At 38.5% G+C, this 23,829-nt stretch overlaps 1 protein-coding gene across 5 annotated transcripts in view; it reads left to right on the top strand.

Annotated features, from left to right (window-relative positions):
* The window catches only part of CEMIP2 (cell migration inducing hyaluronidase 2), a 51,067-nt gene extending 30,769 nt beyond the window's left edge, over positions 1-20,298 (top strand). For all 5 annotated transcript variants that reach the window (XM_087742312.1, XM_087742314.1, XM_087742311.1 and 2 more), the window contains 15 exons: positions 136-205; positions 2,901-3,029; positions 4,673-4,761; positions 6,697-6,828; positions 7,317-7,352; positions 8,045-8,200; positions 10,378-10,555; positions 11,045-11,260; positions 11,998-12,206; positions 12,751-12,936; positions 14,105-14,324; positions 14,948-15,046; positions 16,288-16,436; positions 17,172-17,278; positions 18,033-20,298. In XM_087742312.1, coding sequence (XP_087598438.1) covers positions 136-205; positions 2,901-3,029; positions 4,673-4,761; positions 6,697-6,828; positions 7,317-7,352; positions 8,045-8,200; positions 10,378-10,555; positions 11,045-11,260; positions 11,998-12,206; positions 12,751-12,936; positions 14,105-14,324; positions 14,948-15,046; positions 16,288-16,436; positions 17,172-17,278; positions 18,033-18,229 — 2,173 coding nt within the window. In that variant the 3' untranslated portion in view covers positions 18,230-20,298. The remainder of the gene's footprint in view (positions 1-135; positions 206-2,900; positions 3,030-4,672; positions 4,762-6,696; positions 6,829-7,316; positions 7,353-8,044; positions 8,201-10,377; positions 10,556-11,044; positions 11,261-11,997; positions 12,207-12,750; positions 12,937-14,104; positions 14,325-14,947; positions 15,047-16,287; positions 16,437-17,171; positions 17,279-18,032) is intronic.
* The last annotated feature ends 3,531 nt before the right edge of the window (positions 20,299-23,829 follow it).

The following is a 23,829-nucleotide window of genomic DNA, read 5'->3' as shown; positions in this document are numbered from 1 at the left end:
ATTTTTATTTCATATGTGAAGTAGTGACTTCAGACATCAGTTTAGCTTTTTCTGATGTGCTTGTTTATGAAGGGGAGATATTTCTGTAGGAGCTAGAGCTTTTCCATAATAACTTCTTTCTGAATAATATTTCAGGGCAGTTTCGACATTCTGGATTGCTCATCCCAACAATCATCTTATAAATAATGCAGCAGCAGGTTCACAGGTGAGGTGTATGGATGTAATTCAACACAAAGTAGTCATGCCACTGGTATTTGTAAAACCTGTAACATTTACACTGCCAAAAATACATAAATTTTTCTTTTTTTATATATGAGTATCTTTTTAAGTTTAGGGGCATATTGGCATTACAAGTGCATTACAAGTGGTTTGTCCAGGTGTGCCCTTAAGAGATGCCAAAAATCTTTGTTCTGGGTGGAACAGAGGAGGTGTCTTCCTCTTCGTAGTTAATAGACCTGGCAATAGTGTCAATGTGTGTATGTAGAAATAAATACTTCTATTTCCAAGAACTTAAGCCTTCTGTATTTTCTGTAGGTTGTCATGAGTGTACTGTGTGATTGCTCTGCAAGATTTGTCTTCGTAGCTATAGTCATTGGAATGAAAAATGTGCATTGTGTAAGAAACAGCTAGAACAATTTTAGTGTCCGTCGTTAGTCGTTTGTTTCCCATCAGTGATTGCTGATATGTTTTTACTTCTTGTGAACCTTATATTAGTGCAAATCTCTTGTCATAGCTTCTTGCGAAGTAAAGCTGGACTACTCGGTACAGAATGTGGAGGGAGGGGGCTTCAGTCTGTTCTACACTGGATGAGAGGCTTCAGTGTGCGTGGTTTTGAGTGGATTTTTCTGAAGAGATCAGTGGGAATGGAAAACAGGAAAGATTATTTTTGTTGTTGTTGCAAAGGCTCCAGTGGTAGAAGTAGAACGTGAGTGTGTGTCAGTGTATTCTTAGGCACAGAATACATAATAAACTGTTGTTAGTAGAACAGGATTCAAAATGAGTTGAAATACCTAGAGTATAAAAAAAGTTTTGAAAATTTTGTTCTGCTTTTTGTGTGGTCTGGCTTTTTTTTTTTTTTTTTTTTGGACAAACTTTTCTAGTTGGCTGTCTAAGGGTCTGGACACACTTATCGAATCAAAACAATTCTTCTCTTCCCAACACAATGTCATTCCATTTTGCCTACTTTATGTAATATCCTTCACCTTATTTTAGCCTTGCAGGCTAAGTTAAAGGAAATGGCTTCTCTGATCTCGTGCTTAAAACCTGCAAGGTCTTTTTCTGGCTCTGTAGCGTATCCCAGTAAATGTCACTTCCTTTTGTTACCAGAATGTGTGCGGTCACAGCAAGCATTTCTTCATGTTATGATGCTTTGCCACTTTGATACACCTCCCTTGCAGGAATGTAAACACATTGGTATAAAGGGACTACAACTTACTATGTTTCAGAAACAAAATACTTCAACTGTGTTGATACAAACTGCACCGTAGAGCTTTTGCTGGGATAAACTATAACAATTCACAAGCAAATAAGATAATTCCACTGCCCTCCCTCCCCCCAGCTCCTTCATTACACAATGAAGCCTGTTGTAAGGGTGTGTCAGCAGTAGATATTTCTTTTGTTTGAGCTGTATGGGGGGGGTGTAATTTTTTCATTTTTCTGAACGCTTGCAAGTGCTGAAGGAGCTTTTAAGCTTATTAAACTTTTTTCCAAGCATCAGGATGTGTTTTGGATAAAAATTACATTAGTCTGCCAAGCACAGAGCTGTATTTAATTATATGTGAAGTAAGATTTTGGTATTTTTATTAATGGAACATCCACATTTGCTTTGGAGTTATTAATCACCAGAGATGTCAAAGTGTGTCATCATTACGGATGGGAATATGTTACTGAGAAGCAGAATTTCCAGGACTGTTTGGAAAATGAGTATATTCTCAGAGTGAAATGCATGAAATCTTTAAAGCCAGAGTGAATTGGCTTTATCCACATTTTTCGAACAGGAGAATGGTGACTATTTTTTGTGAGATGGAGCACTCAGTACACAGTGTTTCTTTAGCTACTGTTTAACCCTTTGATGTGCCTTATGCAATGATTTTATTTTATAAGGGCACAGAGTATGTGGTCAGGCAAAATTTTTCGTGTTTGTAGGTATCTGCTATGCAGGTACTATTGCGATGCCACTTCTTGTGAACCCAGATGTGGTTGAAAGGCAAACTTCTGTGGGTCTCATTTAGCAGATAAATCCAGCTCTTTAAGAGCAGGGATGTTGAAGAAGTGGAGAAAATGAACAGATGCTGAAATTATTACTGCATGTTATTGGCACAGTGCTCTGAACTGGCCAGACTTCTTGATGTGCTTTTTTCCCTTCTTCTGAAAGCTCTTGTGGGTTTTTTGGCTGTGTCATTAAATTCTGGTGTAAGCAGAGATGAACAAACCTTAGTCAGACTGTAAGAGTAAGGAGGAGAAGAGGGGTTTTGAGTATTTTACTGTAAATGGTATGATTTACTAGTAAAGGAAAATCAAGTGTGTGTGATGAAATATAACTGAAATGCAAAAGTTACGTTAACTCTGACACTTTTCTGATTTGAAATATTAGAGGATCTTAAAACGTCTGGTGTTGCGTGGCTTCACTGAGAAGCAAAACACTTTTTAATGCATATTATTCACTAGATTATAGCCTTATTTGCAAACTTGTACTTTGTCACTGGGCAGTTGTTTGGAGACTTTATTTTGAAAAATATATTCCATTATGCACAGTTGGTTTGGGCTATGTTCTTATTCGCTTCCTTACTTAAAATATCCAAGTTCAACTTAGCATACACTTATTTTGTAATTAGATACATCACCACTGATAGTAGTATCAGGCTCACTTGTAAGTAGTGTCATTCTCTCCTTACTTGCAGGATGCTGGAATATGGTATTTATTCCACAGGGTTGCTACAGGAGATTCTCATAGTTTAGCCATTGAAACCAAGTCAGAGCTTACACCCCTAGGAATCTTCTATAACAACAGGGTTCATTCTAATTTTAAGGTAAGGTATTATCTTACAAAAAAAATAATTTTGAAGTTCTTTATTCTGTATTAGCACTTGTCTGTTTACATTTTAAGCTGGTTAGGTGATGGATTCATGCTGTGTTTGAACTGCATGATTCTACCTAGGTATTGTAGAACGGTGTATAATCAGCATGTGTATAGTTTCTTGACACATTTTGAGTATTCACTGTGTTTAATGTCCTTGTAAGGCACAAACAATTAAAATCAATTAATACTTCTAAAGAAATACATTTTCTCAGAAGTAGCATTTCAGATGCTACTCTCTTACTGACGGCATTGTTTTCTACTCTGAAGAAAGCTGACACTTGAAGCATCAAAGTTTATTACAGTTGTGATTCATCTAATAACTTCCTGGAATAGCTGTGACTTGTTTTCCTCAGTCTCTAATGTTCAGTAACTCAGGTGTTTGCACATGGTGCTACAGTCTCTGACTAGAGATTAAGCTTCCAGGTTGCCCAGGTTGCTTCAGGAGCCCATCCATTGGCAACAGTTTATCAGCCTAGATACAGGCATTCAGTATTGTTTTACTAATGTGACTTTAGTATTTTTTCCACATTCAGCTAAGTGGAGTTAAAGTCCTGAAATTAATGATTTAATTTGGAATCTAGCTGCTTTGTGTGTGTGTGTGTGTGTGTGTGTGTGTGTATATATATAATAATAATAATTACATTTACAAAGCTACCTAACAACTATTTATGTGTGTTTGAAGTTTACCTAATAAAGTTCAGGATCACTATTGGATTTTTTTTTATGAAGTGAAACTGATTTTATTTGACAGTTGGGTGTCTGGGATACCAAGAAATGATGCACTGTTTTGTAGAAGTGGTGTTAACGGTGTGTTTGGAACTGTAGGGCATTTGTTCGGATTGGAATTATAACATACTGAATACAAAAGTGCATTGTAAAGAAAAAAAGTGTTTCAGCTGTATGGCTTGCATTGTCTTTAAACAAGGGTAGGAGTTTGTGTGCTAAAATTCCATGTTAAAAGAGCAAATTCCACTAGCTGGTCTGAGGATCTACTTGTATAGGAGCACTCGATTGTAATTGTAATTTGGATTAGAGGTGAAAGCAGCTGGAGATATTTGTGTATGTAATTCAGGTTAAATAACACAAATGCTTCCTTCTGCTTCTATTTTCTCAAGTAAATTATTTCATACTGGATTATTGAGTTTCAAGTTGATGATTGCTTGGGCAAAAAGCAGCTTCAGTGGTGAAGGTAGTTTAGTTTTTAAAGTGAAATACAAAGCCTTTTTCACAGTAATTTTTTTTTCCCCATTTGTGAGGATATTTTGAATTCACCACCAGGTTGGCTTCCAGATTTTCCAGAACAGCATCTGGAAATAAGTGTAAAACCTCAAATAGTTAGATGTTGTGAAAGAAATCTGAAATGAACTTTAATGATTTTCCAGGTGTGGTTTTTTTTTTTAATCCCAGACAATTCTTTTCCTCTGTCCAAATTTGCATAGACAGATGCTGTTTTTCCATTAAGGCCAAACTGAAAGACCTAAGAGTTTCTAATACATGTATTGAATGCAATGTGAAGTTTAAATTTTATAAATTTAATGTTTATTCTATCTTTAGTTTTGGATAGCATGAATTTTCTTTCCTTGCTTGTTTCAGGCTGGTTTGTTCATTGATAAGGGTGTTAAAACAACTAATGCTAGCGTTGATGATCCCAGAGAATATCTTTGTTTGGACAACAATGCAAGGTAAAGGATACTGTGTTTCAAGTGAGCGAAAAATGGCAAAGTTCTGAGATTGGTTTTACATTCATGTGAGGAAAAACATTTTTAAAACAGTATAATTATTTGTAAATAATAACGGAACAGTAAGTTCATATATATTCTTTTCCCTCATTTGTTCATCTGTTTTGGAAACAACAGAGTATGGTGTGCCTTAAAGGAGCTGGCTGTTTCTTCAGAGCCCTTGCCCAGGGTAGTTTTCAGCCTCTTAGAAGACATGCTCTACTGTCATGCTTAAAGTATTTTCTGGAATTGCTGCTAAAAGCAAAATCTGCTCGTCTGATTTATGACTCAGTTTTAAATAATTGTTAGAAAAAGGCTGAATAGAGCCAAGTAATACATCCACTTGCCTGTCCTACTGCAGAATGCTTCCTGCTGCACCTTCTAGACTTGGGGATCATAGCTCAGTGGTACAGTTTTACTGAAGGCTATTTGCAGAGATAGTACAATCAACCACATCTTCTTTAGTTTACAAAGTGAGAGAAAATAACGGAGAGTCTGTGAAAATTCCAGGTTATACTGTTGCTGGTTAGTCTTGTCCTGAACTTCAAATTAAATAGCCTGGGATAGTGGTCAAATGACAATATTGGATAACTGTATGTGTCAACATTTTATTGTGACAACAAAGCATTAAGACTGAAAATATAGTTCATAAGATTATCTTTATTTCTGATTGACCTGTGTTTAGGGTGAGGATAGTTAAGTGATAGTTGCAGATGCAGAGAGGAAAGTTCCCAATTTTGGTGATACTCGATACTTCATGATTTGGAAATGAACTTGCTAGTTTGAAGTTTTGACAGAAAACACATATAACCCTTGTGGATTACCTCAGTCATAACAGGTAGTCAAGAGGAACATATGAGGGGCAAAAAAAAAATTGAGAACTTCTAGCGTGTTGACAGGGCATCAACAGAGGATGTGAGAAACTCAGTGCATGAGATGGGGTTCATGTTTCACAGCAGGCAAAGAAGCAATGAGGCTCTGTAACTATATGAAACTGCTAATCATTGTACATGGAACCAAACTGGAGAAGTTTTAAACATTAATTGAGGAACCTGAGACTGTCAAAGACAAACATTCACCCGTTCTCCCCTTCCTCCCCTTGCGGGTGGCAGGGCAGATCCAAATTGGAATACAAGGTGATCAGGATAAGGGGCATGTATATCTTTACCCACTCAAAATACATTTTTGTAATGTTTTTTTAATGTATTACTTTTTCTCTGGGATCTTGAGGATAATCAAGTGAAAGGTTCCACCATCTTTAATCAGGCTGTTTCTTCCTGTTGTCTAAAATAGGTTCCAGCCATAACTTACCGTATGAGACCATCTTGGTAGCAATGCGGAGTCTCTGGATTGGAATAGAAAAATATCTTAGGCGTGCTCAAAGAAGGAGCACTCCTCAACGTCAGAACAGTTTGAAAGATCTGAAGGAGCATTTAGACAAACCTCCAGTGGTTTTTTGTATAGTGTTGTATAGTGCATGTCAGCCCTGTGTATCCCTCCAAGGATTTAATTCCCTACAGCAAACTTGCACATTAATGCTGCAGTACAAGTGGCGAGGGAGTACTTCGGGGAGGGCAAAAAGAAAAAGCAAGGGGACAAAAGGAGGTGAGATGCAGCTAAAGAAACTCAGGGAGATTGAGCAAAAGCCTGTGAGAGTTACTGGAAAAGAGAAGTCTTATGTTCCTGCTTCATTATACCCCAAAGACACTTTTCTAGAGAGAGAGAGCTAGAGTTGCACCTCGTTTTGGCTTCTATCATTCCAAACATGAAGCAGAGTCGATTTTGCCCATCAGATGAGCATGAGTGTTTATATTTCAGGCTCTCTCAGCCCAGCATATATGACGCGTGTAAAACAAACAGTATTCTTATATTGAGTGTTTGGGTTTTTATCTGTCCCAGGTTTCGACCCCATCAAGATGCAGACCCTGAAAAGCCCCGAGTTGCTGCCCTGATTGACAGATTAATCTCTTTCAAAAACAATGATCATGGGGCCTGGGTCAGGGGAGGGGATATCCTCATTCAAAACTCTGGGTAGGTATTCGGAAGCAAACAGCTGCATGTTGTTAAGAAGTGTCCCTTGAAGCTTTGTTTATGGAAGTGCATTACAACAGGGTTTTAAGAGGAGATTAACTCAAGGAACTTCTCAATATCTTGAACCACTTTCACACCATCCCACTATTTTAAATGAAACAAGTTCAGATGTGATTAGATGAGAGTCTGCCTTAAACGGCAAAAAGAAACTATGTAATAAAAGGAAGTCTAAAAATTTTTAGAGACAGTAAATTATACTGACATACCTATGGTTTCCCTGCAGCTCTCATGTTCCTGCTTAAAATATATCAAAAATTACTTGGTATTTTTTAACAGCAACATTTTTATAAATGTTATTGTGTGGTGGTTCTAAATCCCATTAATAGAAAAATTCAGGCTTTCTTCAGTACACAGCAGGATGTGCTGTTGGAGTAGCTTATTGTAGGATAATCCAGAAAACATGACTGAAGCTTTGAACTTTCTTTTAGGTTTGCAGACAATGGAATAGGTTTGACCTTTGCTAGGTGAGTACTTTTATGTTAATTACATCTGTGTTTTCTTGCCTAGAAGCTTAGAAAATATACATCCATCTATTAAAATTAATAGGTATACTTTCATAAGGCTGTAGTTCTATTTTTGGGCCCAGTTCTATTTCCAGTGGTGCAGATGATGATATAAAGGCTGTAAAGTGACACAGCTGCCAAAGCTTGCCATTTAATTCAATCTGTGCTTGGTTTATACCACAATTTGCTGCCTCTTCACCAGAAGGGTTATGTTTATCCAGGTATTTTTGGTATTGTATGATTCCTTAGGCAGTTTTGGTTTTCCTCCTGAACAGTTGGAAGTGAGTAATGGAAGAGAAGGGGGATGAGCATTTAGAGGGGGCAAAGTCTCTTTCTAATAAAAAAGAATCAAGTAACTTAGGTAGTAAGCCAAAATTGCTGCCATTTAGGCTATGACAAACTGGTTCTAGGATTGCAAAAGCGGGCTGTAAAAGGAGGAGTTCTGCACTACAAAGGGAGATAGAAAATTTAATGCTTAGCTCTCTGCTGGCGTTTCATGGTTAGCCTGTAATACTGTTAATGATTAAATTTATTATTCTCTGTGTTGTAAATGAAGACTAGACTGCTCTGCTTTAGGAGGACTGTTATGCCTCAGTGTGTTCATCTGCTGGAGAGTCTTGGCTAAACGCTTATCTCTGATGTTGCTTTGATAGTGATGGGAGCTTCCCAAATGATGAAGGTGCCAGCCAGGAAGTATCTGAGTCACTGTTCATAGGTGAGAGCAAGAATTATGGGTTTCCAGGTGGCCAAAATAAATATGCGGGAACTGGAGGAATAGACAACAAGGCACGCACTCTGCCTAGAAATCGGTAAGTATGTTGTGAGTGAAGGAAGTAGAAATTATACAAGAAATGCTCTCTGTATCAGATGTAAACACCCTTCTTGCTTGAGCTGGGAGAGATTAGGACTCCATTGAAGGTGACGCTCTCTTTTTCTTTGTAACACTTTGTGTGCAGCTGTGTCGCTCTCTCCTTTTTGCTGAGTCAATTTTCATCTGATGCTACCACGGGTCGCTTTTCCATAACAATATATGTTATCCTACTTTAATGAAACCTTAGTCTTAAACAACATTTGGGCCTGGAAGAGGGAGAGAAGAAGCTTTCCAGTAAAAGGATTTCAAGGGTCAGTTTAGAATTGGAGACTACAGTCCGTCTGTGACCTGATCCTTTTCTTTTCTCTCTGGCTTGCTTTAATGCTTGTTGAACATAGTGCCAAGTCCTTCCCTTGCCACAGAATAGGAAAGAAGGGTGAGGTAGTTCTAGGCCACCTTATTTTTTTTGGTGCTTAGCCACTTAGAGGGAAGAAGTTAATGTGGCAGTGATATATGAAGTATTCTGTCTAGTTGAGCAGAGTCACAGAACAGTTGAGGTTGGAAGGGACTTCTGGAGGTCATCTTGTCCAATTTCCCTACTCAAGCAGGGCCACCTAGAACTGGTTGTCCAGGACTATTTTCAGGCAACTTTAGAATATCTCCAAGGATGGAGACTCCACAGCTTCCCTGGGTAACCTGTGCCAGTGCTCAGTCACCCTCACAGTGAAAAAGTTTCTCCTTATGTTCAGAAAGAACCTCCTGTTTTTCAGCTTGTGCCCATTGCTTCTAGTCCTGTCACTGGGTACCACTGGAAAGAGCCTGGCTCAGTCGTCTTTGCAGCCTTCTTCCTTCAGAGATTCTTATATATTGAGATTCCTGCCTGACCCTTCTCTGCTCCAAACTGAACAGTCTGAGGTCTCCCAATATTTTCCTCCTATGGGACATGCTCTAGTCACTTAATCATCTTTGTGGCCCTTCATTGGACTCTCCAGTAGCTCCATGTCTGTCTTGTACTGGGGACAAGCACTCTAGGTGTGGCTTCACCAGTGCTGAATAGATGGGGAGGATCACCTCCCCCAGTATGTTGGCAACACTTCTCCCAGTGCAGCCCAGGATACCATTTTGCAGCAAGAGCATGTTGTTGGCCTATGGCCAACTTGATTTCCACTAGGACCCATAGGTCCTTTTCACTGGCGCATAGGGTTGTTCCTCCCTAGGTGCAGGACTTTGCATTGCCCCATGTTGAACTTCATGATGTTCCCATCCGCCCATTTCTGTAGCCTGTCAAGGTCTGTCTGGATGGCAGCGCAACCCTCTGGTGTGTCAGCTGCTCAGTTTTGTGCCCTCTGCAAACTTGCTGAGACTTTATTCAGCCCCATCATCCAGATCACTAATGAAGATATTGAACAAGATTGGACCCAGTGTTGGGACGTATCACTAGTTACTGGCCTCCAAGTAGACTTCATGCCACCACCCTCTGGGCCCAACCATTCAGGTAATTTTCAGTCCAGCTCACTGTCCTCTCATCTGGCCCATACTTCCTGAGGATCTTATGTGACACAATGTCAAAAGCCTTACTGAAGTTTAGGTAGACCATGTCCACTTCTGTCCCTTCAGCTACCAGGCCGGTCATTTCATCACAGAATTTTATCAAGTTGGTCAAGCATGACTGCTCCTCGGTGAATCCACGCTGATTACTCCTGATGACTTTCTTGTCCTTCATGTGCCTTGAAATGGTTTCCAGGATTAGCTGCTCCATCACCTTCCCAGGGATCAAACTGAGGCTCACCAGCCTGCAGTTCCCTGCGTGTTCCTTCTTGAAGTTAGAAGTGACATTTGCTTTCCTCCAGTCTACAGGCACTTCTCCCAGTTGCCGTGATCAATCAAAGAGCAGGTAGTAGTATTCTCCTGCTGTATTTCCCGTATTGGGAAAGGAACACATTTGAGAATGGACAGCAATAGTTCTTCTAACAGGAAAATTCAAAAGAGTGGGGGATTCTTTGACTCATTAGATAAGTGCAGAAACAAGATCTCCTTTACTAAGATTTAACCTGCAAACCATTCTCTTAATATTGCTTTATTGATTCCTCTGAGAGGAAATGTATTTATGACACAGATTCAGGCTTATCATGGGTTTTGTTACAGGATGCTATAAATATTTGCTTTCATTAACAGGACATTTCCAATCAGAGGCTTTCAAATTTATGATGGACCTATTCACCTTACCAAGTGCACATTCAAAAACTTTGTGCCAACTCCAGATAGATTTACCAGTGCAGTTGGATTCTTGATGAAAAATCCATGGCAGATGACACCAAAAAACAACATTTCTCTTGTGAAGTTTGGTCCGAATGTAAGTTTATTACAAGTTTTCTTTTATTCTTGCAAATGGCTTTCTTTTCTTCTTGCTGTATTTAAAATAAACATCCAAGGGCCCTAGGTCATCTTTTCCATACATCCCTACTCCAGAGTTTCTCTCTTGGTTGGAAGTCACCCAAGGTGCATCCTTTGTCTCCTGAGCAAAAAATAATACCAAGGGAGATGTAGGATATGTTGCAAAAATGATCTCTTTCATGGCTAAAGGTAAAGCTGAAAGGAGATTTTTGTAAGGTTTGGTATATCCTTAGTAATGAATTTTCAGTTGCAAATATTAACACTGTTCAGAAGCAAGTGCTAGCCTGGGCCTATTACAAAACAAAATGTCTGTTTTGCAAGATTCCACTGTCCTTGCCATAAGGTTTTTAATCAACTTTGTCAAATTCCTGTGTTTCTGCAGGTATGCAAGTGTTAGTCTGTGCTTTGCCTGGGGACAGAAAATAAATATTTTAATTGTTGTTGACAGGTTTCTTTGAAAGCCTTCTTTGGAAAACCTGGTCCCTGGTTTGAAGATGGAGATCTGGATGGTGACAAGAACTCTATATTCCATGATCTAGATGGTTCAGTGACTGACTACAAGGATACCTATGTGGGCAGAATGGACAACTACTTGATTCAACACCCCAAATGCATTAATATTACAGAATGGAGTGGAGTGGTTTGCAGTGGGACCTATGCACAGGCTAGTGCTCTTGTAGCTTTCTGTTTGGGGCAAATCTACAATATGAACAACTTGTGGGGGCAGGGGGAGTTTAAGAACTACAAAATTACCTATCTTTGGATTTAAAAATTCTTTGATGTTTTAAAAATACTTTTATGCATATTACACTTTTCAGCCAGTTGTGTATATCATGTTCCCTTCAGCACACAAACTGGGAGTACAGTATAAGATGCTGCAAGGTAAAACCAAATGTGTATGCATGCCAGGAGTTCTGTGTTGCAGCCCTATCTGCTAAAACATTTTTGTATTGGAGGTGTTTTCTTCCGCTGGAGTTCTGTCTGTGTTTTTTTTTTTTTTTTTTCACAGAGTGGGTTTTAAGGGGCTTTTTATTTTTCTTTTTTTTTTTTTTTAAATGGACATGTTAAATACCACCTTCTGAATACAAATCTCACATAGGTTTGATTCCCATTCTAGTTCCTGTTCCATATGAGTTTGGCCAAGTACCATAGCTGATTCTATTTTTTTTCTCTTCCCCTCCCTCCTCTTTTTTTTTTTTTTAATCTGTAAAATGGGCAAAATTTACAATAGTTTTTCACATAGGGCTCTTCTTCAGGAGATATTTGTGTATTGCGTAACTCGGAACATCAAATTACAGCGTTTTGACTAATAATGTACTGATTATTCTTCACTATTTCATTTCCTTTTGCGCAGTGTATAAATCTTTCCTCTTTCTTTTCATCCTCCTTAATATCATATAGGTTTATGTCCAAACCTGGAATGGACAGAATCTTTCCATGACTATTGTACGAGATGAGTACCCAGCCAATCCCATGGTTCTTCGAGGTATTAATCAGAGAGCTGTCTTTCAACAATACCAGCCAGTAGTGATGCTCCAAAAGGGCTACACAATACATTGGAATGGAAAAGCTCCAAACGTCACCTATCTTTATTTGATTAACTTCAACAAGTATGTTTACTTTCATTCATGTCGTTGATCCGTAAGGCAATACTGAAGTAATTTCCTGGAGAATTAGCATGTGTGAAAGTTTGCAACCATCAGTAAGACTGGATCTTGGGTTGGTTTGTTTTTTTTTTCTTTTTTCATAATTACAAGTACTAAAGTATGAAAAGCAAGAGATTAAGCAATAGACCTGCACCTAAAGTTAAACTTTTGTCCAGTACAGTGTCTTTAAGGAAAATCCTTTGGAGAAGAAAATATGCAAATAGTGAAATTGAGCAGAATTGGAGTTTAATAATTTAGCATACTTGATTTTGTTGTCAGATAAACTTATTAAATGTCTAAATAATAAAATCAAATATATCCTGAGAGTATCAAAGTTACTATAACATTTAATGAAACACTTTGTGTAGAGAGGGGAAGAAAGATCTTCTGGTTGAGGATTTGGGAGCTTTTTGTGTTCCTGTTACTTGGCTTTTTGAGTGTTCTGTTTGCCATGTATTGTCATCTAAACTGTTCCAACAGTGAATCATACATTTTATTTTGTTTTCAGGAATGACTGGATTCGTGTCGGTCTTTGTTATCAACCAAATACAGATTTTGTTATAGTATTGGAAACCTTTCAAAGGCGGTCATCTGCTCTGTCAAGCAAGGTGGAGCGCTACATGCCTGTGTCATCAATGATGGAGCTCGAAAAGAATCGATCAGACAAGAAGTTTTACTTTGACAACAGTACTGGGTAACTCCTTGTAATTTGACCCTATTGGAAGATGTTGTTTAACCTTAAAATGTCCAGTATGATAGTGTTGAAAGCAACTGATTGAGACACCTGCGTAAGAGGAAAGCTGTTGCAAAGGAGCCCAAAGCCTATTTGAAAGGATGCTTCATGTGACTTTGAATCTCCAAAATACAGTGGTTGTCACTGAAATACTTTTCCAAGAGCACTATAGTTGCCACAGATATTTCCTACCCTGTGCCCAGGGAAAATGTGGTATCTGGTGTGCTGCCAGAGCAGTGTCTTTCAGGAGGTAACTTCCAAGTCTTCAAAGACAATTTGTGCCTTCTTGTTAAACTGAAAATTCTAGAAATTTCCAAGAAGTTTTCTGTTCCAAGATAATTTTAAGACTGTATTTCTGAAAATCCTAATCTGTTTTCAGCCTTCTCAGAAGTATTTAAAAGTCCTAGTCTCTCTTACAAAAGTACTTCTGATGCAGGCCATTGAGATCCGAGAGGTTTAAGATATGCTGAACTTTGAGTAAAATAAGTACATACATCACTTGTGTGTTTTGCCAATTTTGATCTTTAATTTATAATTTATTCTCTTATTTATTTTGTTCCCTTGACTGCTACTTTGTCTGTCTGTAGTAAATATGCAGATGAATGTAGCTTTTGAAAAGACAAGTATGTTTCTTTTGTTTAAGAGCTACAGTGATAACAGTCAAATATATAATAGAATTACCAGTCTCTGTGTACCACTACCCCCTAAATTGCATTTCCAGGCATTTGCAACAGTACAATTACATTGTCCAGTGCTGGTGGGTGAAGCTGAATATCTAAACAGTTACTGCTGGGTATCTGCAAAGATCTATGATCAAAGAAAACATTTATGCTCTGCAGTTTGGTTTTTGTTTCCTGCAAGCCGCTGATTTGAGGAGTGGCTGTTCTTTTCAAAGCTTATGCATTCATAATGATGTCTCCTTTAATTGCTGGGAATTTCAGATATGTCAGTAGAGACTTCCTACCTCTAGTAAACTGTAAATATTTTGAAAAAGTTTGAACAATGGTGCAGAAGTGAATACTGTAGTGTCTCTGCTTCTGAAAATCATGAAATAGAGCTGTTAAGGTTAAACATAAATACCTGTCTTTCCAGCTGTTGATCTAGATTCTTTTTTCCCCTTTTTGTGTAGATTACTGTTTTTATTTCTTCAAGCCAAATATAATAGGGATGGTCACAGTTATTGCTCATCTCAGGGATGTGAAAGGATCAAGATTGTGACCAAAGATTCAGCAAAAGGGATCAGTAACTGCATGGCAAAAGCTTACCCAAAGTACTACCAAGGACCAACCGTCATCAAGCGGATGCCAGTCAAAACTACTGTACCATGTACAAAATGCGGCACAACTCAGGTAAAATAAAATAAGCAAAAACTTTCATGACCTGTAGAGTTGATGTTGCTGTCTACTTGGTTTAAGGCATAATTTCAGTCTTCCGGCACAGAACACTGCACCTACAAGTTTGCAATGGTCACATTGTTGATCTCCTGTATGCTAGAAGGTGGGGAGTCCCTTGTATCACAAGGGTTTCAGTTTCTGTTCTTTGAAAAATACTGCTTCACCTCTCACTCTGAGTGCTACAGAGAAGGGACATAGGTAGATCTGATGTCTTGTGCTACAGTATTGGCTGTACTCCATGTAGAACAGCTTTGCTGCAGAGGTCTATATGCTATTGGCCAACCTTCTCTCTTTTTTGGATCTTTGCTTATTAGCATGAACTTGAAATTGCATTATCCATTTTAGCTATACAAACAAAAGAAAGCTTGTAAGCTGAGAAGAATACTGAAAGTAAGGAATAAAATGAGTTACACTATACATCATGATATTTATTAGCATTGCTAGTACCATAAATAATGCCATTGACAAATGGATGCATTTGCTTTGGAGCATGGGTGGTCTGTTGTAAACTGTCTGGCATGATAAACTGTTGAAGACATGGGGATATGTGTGCTTAACGTGTTTCATTTGATATCCAGATCGTATTCACCAGCGATCCTCACAAAAACTACCTCCTTGTGCAGATTAATTCATCTGGTAAAAAAGAGTTAAGCAGAGGTCAGCAAGCATTTATTTCTGTAAGTATTCTTTATGATTTTCTTCCAACTATCTTTCTTTTTAGCAGTTTTTGTATTACAACAGTTGTGCAGCTCTACATAAAGCTGACCTGGCTTTTATTCACTTGAATGAAAAGTGTTGGTTCATAGTTAAAAAAACAAACAGTCAAAAAACTGATATTTAACCTCAGAAAATGAGGCTACAAAGCTCCATTTTGTATTCAAATCCTTTCCAGCTGGGGAGAAAATTGTACCAATAAGGGAGAGTTCAGAATCTTCAGATTCATGTTGAAATATGCATTTATTGATGGCTGCTTTTGGGGGAAAAAACAAAACCCAATCCCAAAACAAAACAAAACCCACACAAACAAAAAAACAAACAAACAAAAAACCCCAAAACCACCAAAACCAAACAACCTATTATTTAAATCCATGTTCTTGAAATTGTTTTTGTGCTAACAGATTGGTGAGTTAACAGGATGAGTCATTCAAGCCATTAAGCTTTGCTAAACTCCTTCAAAATGGCAATTACTAAAGAATCCACAGAGATTTCTGTATTTGTTCTGATATGGTCTTGATAAGCCTAGTGATGTGATATTGTACAAAAAGTAGTTTACTTAAACTTTTCTGTTTGGATGCTGAAGGGGACTTGCACGTGATGCTGAAATAGCACTTGCAGACATCCTCAAACCAGAAAGCTTGAAGTCTATATTAGGCTTACATTCTCAATGTCAGTGCGTTAGCTTGGTTGAAATAGTAACACTCGTCAATTATTTAGATAGGCAAATGGAACGTGAGCAGTGTAACCTTAGCAGCTGCAAACCTCTACAGGAATGTGTGTGCTGTATCCAAAGCAGTAAGAGCACTCTGTAGGAAGAAAGCGGGCTGGAATTAGGCTGCTGCAGAGACAGGTAACTGTACTGTTGCCAAGAAGTCCAGGTGGTGCAGTATCTGAATTTTAGCTTCCTAAAGGAGGAGCAATGAACGAGGCAGGTAGTGAGTCACCTGAAATGTCTGATCTCCCTGTAGAAGCCAGGGACTGAAGGCTCCTATGCAATTTCAGAAGTCCCTCTGAAAGCCTCCCTCAAGGGGAAAAATGAAGAGATGCTAGGGAGAAGCAAGTATTTGTAAGAAAGTTAGTACATCACTGTGTCTAAACTAGATGACGATTAACACTGAGTGCACTAGAGTCACTGTTTAAATTCATATTAACTTAATGAAAGAAAGAAAAACGTCTTTTCTCTTCTTCTCATCCCATTCAGGTCAATGGCACAATGTTTTCCTACAAGGATAATGGTATACTTATTGTTGTAGTTGATGCCTGCATTGGCACAGTGTTGGGAAAAAAATTATTTTCTGGAGCAGACATTAAGCATGTAGATGGATATTTAAAATCTGGAATTCCACAAAGGTACATGTAATGACTATTTATTTCCAGTATGTCATGTAAATTGTAGCTCTGCTCTCTAATGAGGATTTAAATAATGATGTCTATACAGGAGCACTGAAAGTGAACAGAACGTGTATCTAAGTTGAGGGGAAAGGAGAAACATAAGAGCATTTTAACAGACAATTTAGCCTTATTTGAGAAAACAAAGCAACTCAAATTTTGAACACTTAGAGTTTTCCGGTGTTGCTTGTCTTTCACCTCAAAAAGATTTTTTTTTTTTTTAACTAAACATCAAATAATAACACTTCTTTGCTTTTAACAAGAATAACCTTTTGATTAATAAGGTCACGTAAGGACACCAACAAGAAATGTGTGATATCAGACTGTTCTCTCCCTATCTAGGGAGAAAATTGCAGGTAAAAAGTTAGTGTGAGGAAAAATCAGCATTCTAATATTATAATTTTGGATCAATGGCTAAACTTGATTTTTTGGTACAAAATATTAAACTATATTTAAGTAACACTTACCAATGATTTTGAAGTTAAATATAAAAGCTTAAAAAAAAAATTCTAGATAGGTGCTTTTCTAGGCACAACTTTCAGAGAGGGTTGACTATTTCCATGTCGTGAATGACATGGCATGGGTACTCTTAAGCAAGTGGACCATGAGGCCAGCTGGCTGTAAAAGCATGTAGCAGAATATTAAGAAAACTTTGTGTTTGTAACAGCTGCTGTCTCTGCACCATTTCTGCTGCAGGTCTATCGTTCTACTGAGCACAAGAGGTGATGTAGCAATTCCCAATAATTTATCAGAAGCCTTAATGTCCTTGGGGACAGCCAAACCGCCTTATCTTCAGAGCAACGGTTGGTAGAAATTTTGCACGTTTCTTTGACACTGCCTTGGTCTGTGTGTTTATGTTGGCATGGTGGGTTTCTCATGGGTGTGTGAAAAGGATGCAGCTGGCGGAGGATGGTTGCCAGTTTGCACTGGTGTGGGCTGCTGTGTTCCAGTCCTTGTTGAGCGGGGGGGGTGAGGTGAGCAGCCCTGCAGCAGATGGGGCAGAAAACCCTTCCTCTTACCCCAAAGGGCACTGTGTGAAGCTTGTCTAAGTGACTAGCAGTTCTTTGTGCCTGTGGATTACAGAAAAAGAACCCCAGGCTTTTTTCTCAATGCCTGTATTTTGTGCCTCACCCAGCGAATCTATTTTTAAACAATCTCCTGTGCCAGACTAGTATTTCCTGTTCTAACAAAATCTGAAGGTAGAGATGAGAAGCTGTTGGTATTTTGAGGGATGATCACTTTATAGGCCACGTGGGGTAGCTCTTGTCCATTCAAGCCCCTGGCACAAGTCCTGTCTGAGAAAGCAGGTTTTATCACTGTCCTGATAGCCGTGTTTTCAAATTAAGATTTCGGAGTATTTAATACTGAATATTGAAAAAGGAAATTGCAAACCAGTATTTCCTTGTGAGATGCACGTGAAGCTGAAGAGTGGATTAATATCCTGAATAATCTGGGGGGAGAATGCCAGAGCAGTGTGCCGTTTCCTTCCCAGTCGGTCCTGTGTTGTGCTTGGATGGGCTTGGCTGGTTCAGTAACACTGAGCTGTTTCTGTCACAGGAAGCCTGGCCTTTCTGGGCTTCAGAGGAAACTTTAAGCCATCCTGGATTAAGCTTTTTACCAGTCCTGCTGAGCATGGGCTCGTTCAGATAGAGAAGTATATCCCTTTACAACTGGAAGAGTATGGCTGTGCCAGAGCAATCAAAAGCCGACGGAAAGACCTCGAGCTTCTGAAGAAGGCTACACGATCTTATTAAAGACTAAGATGTACATAAAAGCTGGGGAAAAAAATGTGAACTAACTTATTTTTTAATTTATGGCATTTTAAACTATATTGTTATCCAAGTAAATCATGGTATTGTCTGACAGATGTTTGCCAGCATTGACTGCTTGAATGCCAATCTGTGCACCTTCTAGTTGTACAAAATATTAAAGAATTTATTAGTATTTGTATAAACAGGTTTCAGAGATTTTTCAGATGTTTGTATTTACTGTAAACAAGTTCCTTCTGTTTGATACTCCTTTTGTATGTAAGAGGGTGTTCATAAAAGCCTTAAATTTTGATAACAGGTGTTGGAGTGCACCTTGGATTACTTGAAAGATTAACAATATTAAAGTCTCCACAAACAGCTTGAATTGGTCATTATAATTTATGCATTTTCCCTCAGCTGTTTAGGTGTTTACCTGAGGGTTTATTTAGCAGTCAGCTCAGTTACATTCTCAATCTGCTTTCCAAGGTGTTAAAAACTAATTTCCCTTATGCATACAGCTGATTCAAGGGGTTTTAACGGCAGTAAAATTTTTGCTTTGCTCTATGAAAGGTGGAGAGGGGGGTTTCAGAGATCCAGCCCGGGGCTGGGTGAAGATTGTGTACCATGCAACAGAGTTTAACAAGGCTATGTGTATGAGCATGGCATACAGAGCAGAAAATGACTACTGTTCTTTGGGGTCACTGTTTACTATTCACCCTTAAAAATACAGGTGCCTGTAAGAGTTACTTCAGTAAACAGTCTTGGTGTTAAGGCTGCAGTCTTGGGTACCACTTGACTTCAGCTTTTTCTTTGAAAGTTTTTAGCCAGAAGGGCAAAGCTGAGATAGTGTTATTCTCAGTTTGTTATGAAACTGAGCTTCTACTCTTGCAGCGATTTTTTTTTTTTTTTTTTTTTTTTTTTTTTAAAAGGCTATCCCAGCTCTAACTTTTAAGTGAATGGAAAGTGCTCTCAGTTCATTCAGGCATGTTTTATCTTCTGCCTTAACTTTGATTCTTTTCATATACTCATGTTGCTAATTCCTATTGATTTTATATTAGGTCCGTTTGATTTCTTTTGGTTTTGTTGCAATTATTTGACCATTTCTGCAGGTAGTGTGAAAATCAGAACTGAGGCACGGCTGCCCTTTTTCAGGATCCTAGTCTTTGAAATTAAATTTCAGAGACTGTAAAGATGCATTTCATAATAAGGAACAATAGGTGCCATAGAGCTAAAATGTAACCATAGTTCTAATAAAACTGACATAGTTCCTTCTTGTATATGTTCTCATTCATTCTAGCTGGTATAATGTATCTAGCATTTGGAGATGCTTTGTGCTTTGAATTCAAAATGGAGTGGCTGTTGGTAATTAACTGTATGCCTGTCTTCTCCAAAGAAGTTGAAAAACTGGGGATTTTTTTTGTGCTTTAAAGGAGAGGAGGCACAGTAGCAGACCTATTATTCTGTTCAATTAAAATATGCTACCTCAGTGCTACAATTAAACTGCCTGGTCTAGTGTAGTTTCCTACGTGAGAGTGGAGGGGAAAGGAGTGCAACACAAGACATGAAGTTCAACAAATAGATGACTGATGTTATTTTTATTGTAAAACCAAGCCAAATGGATGATTGTGTATTTTGCAGTTGTTTTGATGCACAGTTCTCTTACAATGTTAAGAAAAAAAAAAATTTGTTAGGGGGAGATGTGGTAAATCTTTAAGACTAGCTATCATGTTTGGTGTTACTAATGGAGGGCAATGTGATTTAAATGCTCTGAGTGCAGTAGAGATAGTGTTTTGGGGATTAAAATGGTTTTAAGACTTCTGCTGTACTGTGGGTCATGCTCAGCAGAGAAATACTGATGAGGTAGCGACCCTCAGGCTTGTGAAGTTGGCCATTATTTATGAGATTCTGCTGTTCTAAGCCATCTTGTAAAAATTGTATTGGAAGTGTCAAGGGTATTCTGATGTAGGGCTTACTGATGGAAAATTGGACCTGAAGTTGAAGTGTTGTCTTTTGTGTAAATTTAAACACTTCATCAATAGCATAAATAAATTTTTACATCTGACAAGGCAATAAAATCTTGGGTCTCTTCTGTTCTTGTATCAAGTAATGTTGTAATGCGTGTTGTGTGAATACTATAAACTATTTTATTTCAAACACCAATAGACTTGTGAAGTTCATGGAGTGTATCCTACTCTTCATTCAGAGACAGGTTGGGAATACTAGGAAAGGAGACCACTAATGGTGACTGAAGTTATGGGCGTGTCTCCAAATTGCATCATCTTAAAGTCTGAGCTGCTAACTGAGTGTAGAGTCATTTCAGCTTGGTGGCAGCCAGTGCAGTATTATTACCTACTTGGTGGGGGGCAGCTTACATAGGTCTGTAACTACCTGGTGGGTGAGTAAAGGTGATAGAGCCAGGCTATTCTTGATGGTGCCCAGTGGCACAGGACAAGAGGCAGTGGGCACACATTGAAATGCAGGCAATTCCACATAAACAGAAGAAAAACTTTGGGTGGTCAGACACTGGAACAGATTGCCAGAGAGGCTGTGGGGTCTTTGTCTGTGGAGGAGCAGCTGTAGCTGACTCTGCTTTGAGGCATGTAGTGTCCTGGGCCATCTCCAGAGGTGGCTGCCAGCCCAGGTGCTGCTGTGATTGTGTGCAATTAAAATTACCAATGTACCACTCTTTTTCCAAGCTCACCAACCATCGCAGCCTGCCAGGGCTGAGCCGCACACTTTTCACCTCATGCCTGAAACTCAGTGCGATCTTAAAAAAGAGGCATCTCTGCCCCAAACCCAGTCTTAAAGCTATTGTAATTGCCTCTTCGTAAACAAATAGGTTGATTTCCATTCCTTTCTCAAATGATGTCATTCTGCAGTAATGAAATTAAAAAAACTCACCAGGCTAGAGAAAGGAAGGTGCGTTTAAAGCTTTAATGTAACGCGTTAGAGCTTTTTAAGGCACATCTGGGCTCATGTTCTTGCTCCACAGTTTGTTTTTGCATTTTGTTTTGTAATTGTTATAATGTTTTGAAAACAAAGATAGAACAAAAGAATAAATAAACTACTTGGAACAGGGATCACATTAAGTGTACTATCAATAAAGCACTCTCTCTGGTCAAAGGCACCATTGAAAATCCACTTCATGAGGGATCCATCTAGATGGATCTAGATCCATCCCTAGAAAGCTGGGATGATGGCAAGAACATGCTTTAGGAAAAGATAAACTGTAGTGACAGTTGAGGCCCTAGATAAACTCTGACCCAGGACATGAAAATAAGTTTTCCTGTTCGGGGCAAGTCCTGTGATTTCCTCTGCTTCACTTCAACTCCTTTTCACATTACATAGGAAGGATGTACATCTGAGGACAGTTACCCAGCTCTGACTGAAAAGCCCAGTCCACTGGGTTTGATAATAGATGTATCGTATGGTGTGGTGATCAATGAAGGTCAAAAGGGTATGTCACAACTATACTTGTTTAAGGTGATCCTAGTGTCATCCTAGTGTCCAAACATCTGTGAAGTGTAAAGAAAAGCAGTAACTTCTGAACTTACGTGAGCTTTTCCCAGTAAATACTTTCCCACCTCTTCTGGTCATACTTGTTCTAGCACTTACGGGAAGGTTCTGTCCTTTCCTAGAGTTCACAAGCTTACTTTTTTTTTCCTAATGCCCTCTTTTTTTCCTGTGTCTTGCACTGGTTAAAATTCTAAAATAATACTCAATATTGAAGTATATAAGGCCACCTTTGACTTGAGAGAATTTATGAGCTTTTTAATTATATGGCCTGGGAGTACCACAACTTTGTATATTAAATTGTATTAACAACTGTAACTTGCCAAAAAAAAAAAAAAAAAAGAAGGCTTGTCTTGCATGACTGGGAATGATGGTACTGGCAAGTCACAGAAGTCCACTTCTCCTTTTTATGTGATGGAACTCTGAAAAATAAGTAGTTTTTTGATACAATAGGAACAATTTTGGGAGAGAACAATCTGGGGATCTCCTGAGACCAGCCTAGCCATTTCTGATATGTTATCTTGTGCCTGCTCTTGTGTCCTTCCCTTAACTCATACTGAAAAAATTCAGACACTTGTGCTTTTTTTGAAAGATTTGTGGTTGTCGCATTTGGTATACTAGTGAGAAATTGGCTTGGTCAGGTCACAGAGAAATTTCAAAGTAATCAGTCTGTATAAACTTTGTCCTTAAAGGCCAACTTTTTCACTTTTCTGATTTCTCTTTTATTTAAAAGTACAAAGCAGACTTAATTGCCATGCCTGGGAGGCAAATTCTTTGTTTCATCTTTGTCCAAGTTGAATGGGGTGACGGCTGAATATCCTGATTTATAATATTTTTCCAAGGAAATGTTCTTAGAACATGCAATGGCCTGTCTTTATATATAATGTATTCTAAACAGAACATAAGAACAAAGTGATATTTCAGGATTATTTGTGTGTGCATGTAAGTTTGTAAGTAATAATGCTGAACTAGAACTGCTATAAACAGAAATACAACTACCTTTTTCCTGTGCAGCATTTCCAGTGACATTTTCAACAGACACACTAGGATCAGTTCAGGGTGTGTTTTGTGTAATTGGTGGCCTTTACAGATGGATCTCAGATGATGATGTATCATCTTTTTAATATCCGTGAGGTTCTTCAGCAGAAGATGGGTTACTGCATCTGCAGCATGTGAGCTATGATCTAATAGTTTTCTTCCATTTCTGGTGCAAATGACTGGCGCATGTTCTCAGTAATAACAGGCAACACCAGTTATCTGTGGTCTCATATTATTTCTGTTTCTGAGAAATGATTCTATGATGAGCATCACTCAGTAGTATATATTGCATGTTTCTTCTTTTTAATAGTTTTCTTAGTAGTGTAATATAAATTCCCATATGGCAGCATGTTCTGAGTTAAATTTCTCTTTTTAATATTCCTATATTGATGTCAGATTTTTCTGTCCTTCGCAACAGTGAAATGCAAAGTATTAGAAGATACGAGTATGTATACTCAAATGAATCACAGAAGCATGCATAATTGCCATTGGGTTTCCTCTGCTAGTTAGCAGACAAATGTGAAATAAGAGCTCATATCAGGCTTTAATAGTTGGACATGAAAGAAAACAAATGAAGGTTCAAGAAAAGTTTGTTTGCAGTCTCTTTTCCCTATAAGCCATACACACCTGTCTCCTTTTGCTTTGTAGGGACAGGGTTCTCCTCACCACTTCCCTCTCATTCTGTAAGGGCTGGGATGCTGCTCTGGTTAAGTATCTTGTTCCCATACAATTTTCCATTTCTGATATTGCCAGTGTTTTCTGCCTGTGGATTTTTCTGAGTAATTTTCCATCCTTCTTCTTCATTAACTCAATTTCCAAAGCGTCTTGGGGAGTGGGTTGGACCTCTCCTGTTTTCCCACCGTTTTAGTCTACCCAGCCTGACTTGAGTTTCAAAATGTAATCTGCGTTTTTAACAGAGCTATTACCCAAAATACACTTCTCTTAAATTTTCTTGTCCCCGTGACTCCCATTGTAGCAACATGTTCAAGATCAGATAGATGCATGGAAATATCTTTTGCAAATAAGCATCAGGTGTGGGGACTGCCCATGTCAAA

This window comes from Nipponia nippon, unplaced genomic scaffold (genome assembly GCF_047370975.1).
Source record: "Nipponia nippon isolate SJK-2023a ecotype South Korea unplaced genomic scaffold, ASM4737097v1 scaffold_8, whole genome shotgun sequence".
NCBI lineage: Eukaryota > Metazoa > Chordata > Aves > Pelecaniformes > Threskiornithidae > Nipponia > Nipponia nippon.
This window is presented reverse-complemented; position numbering and strand designations above follow the sequence as displayed.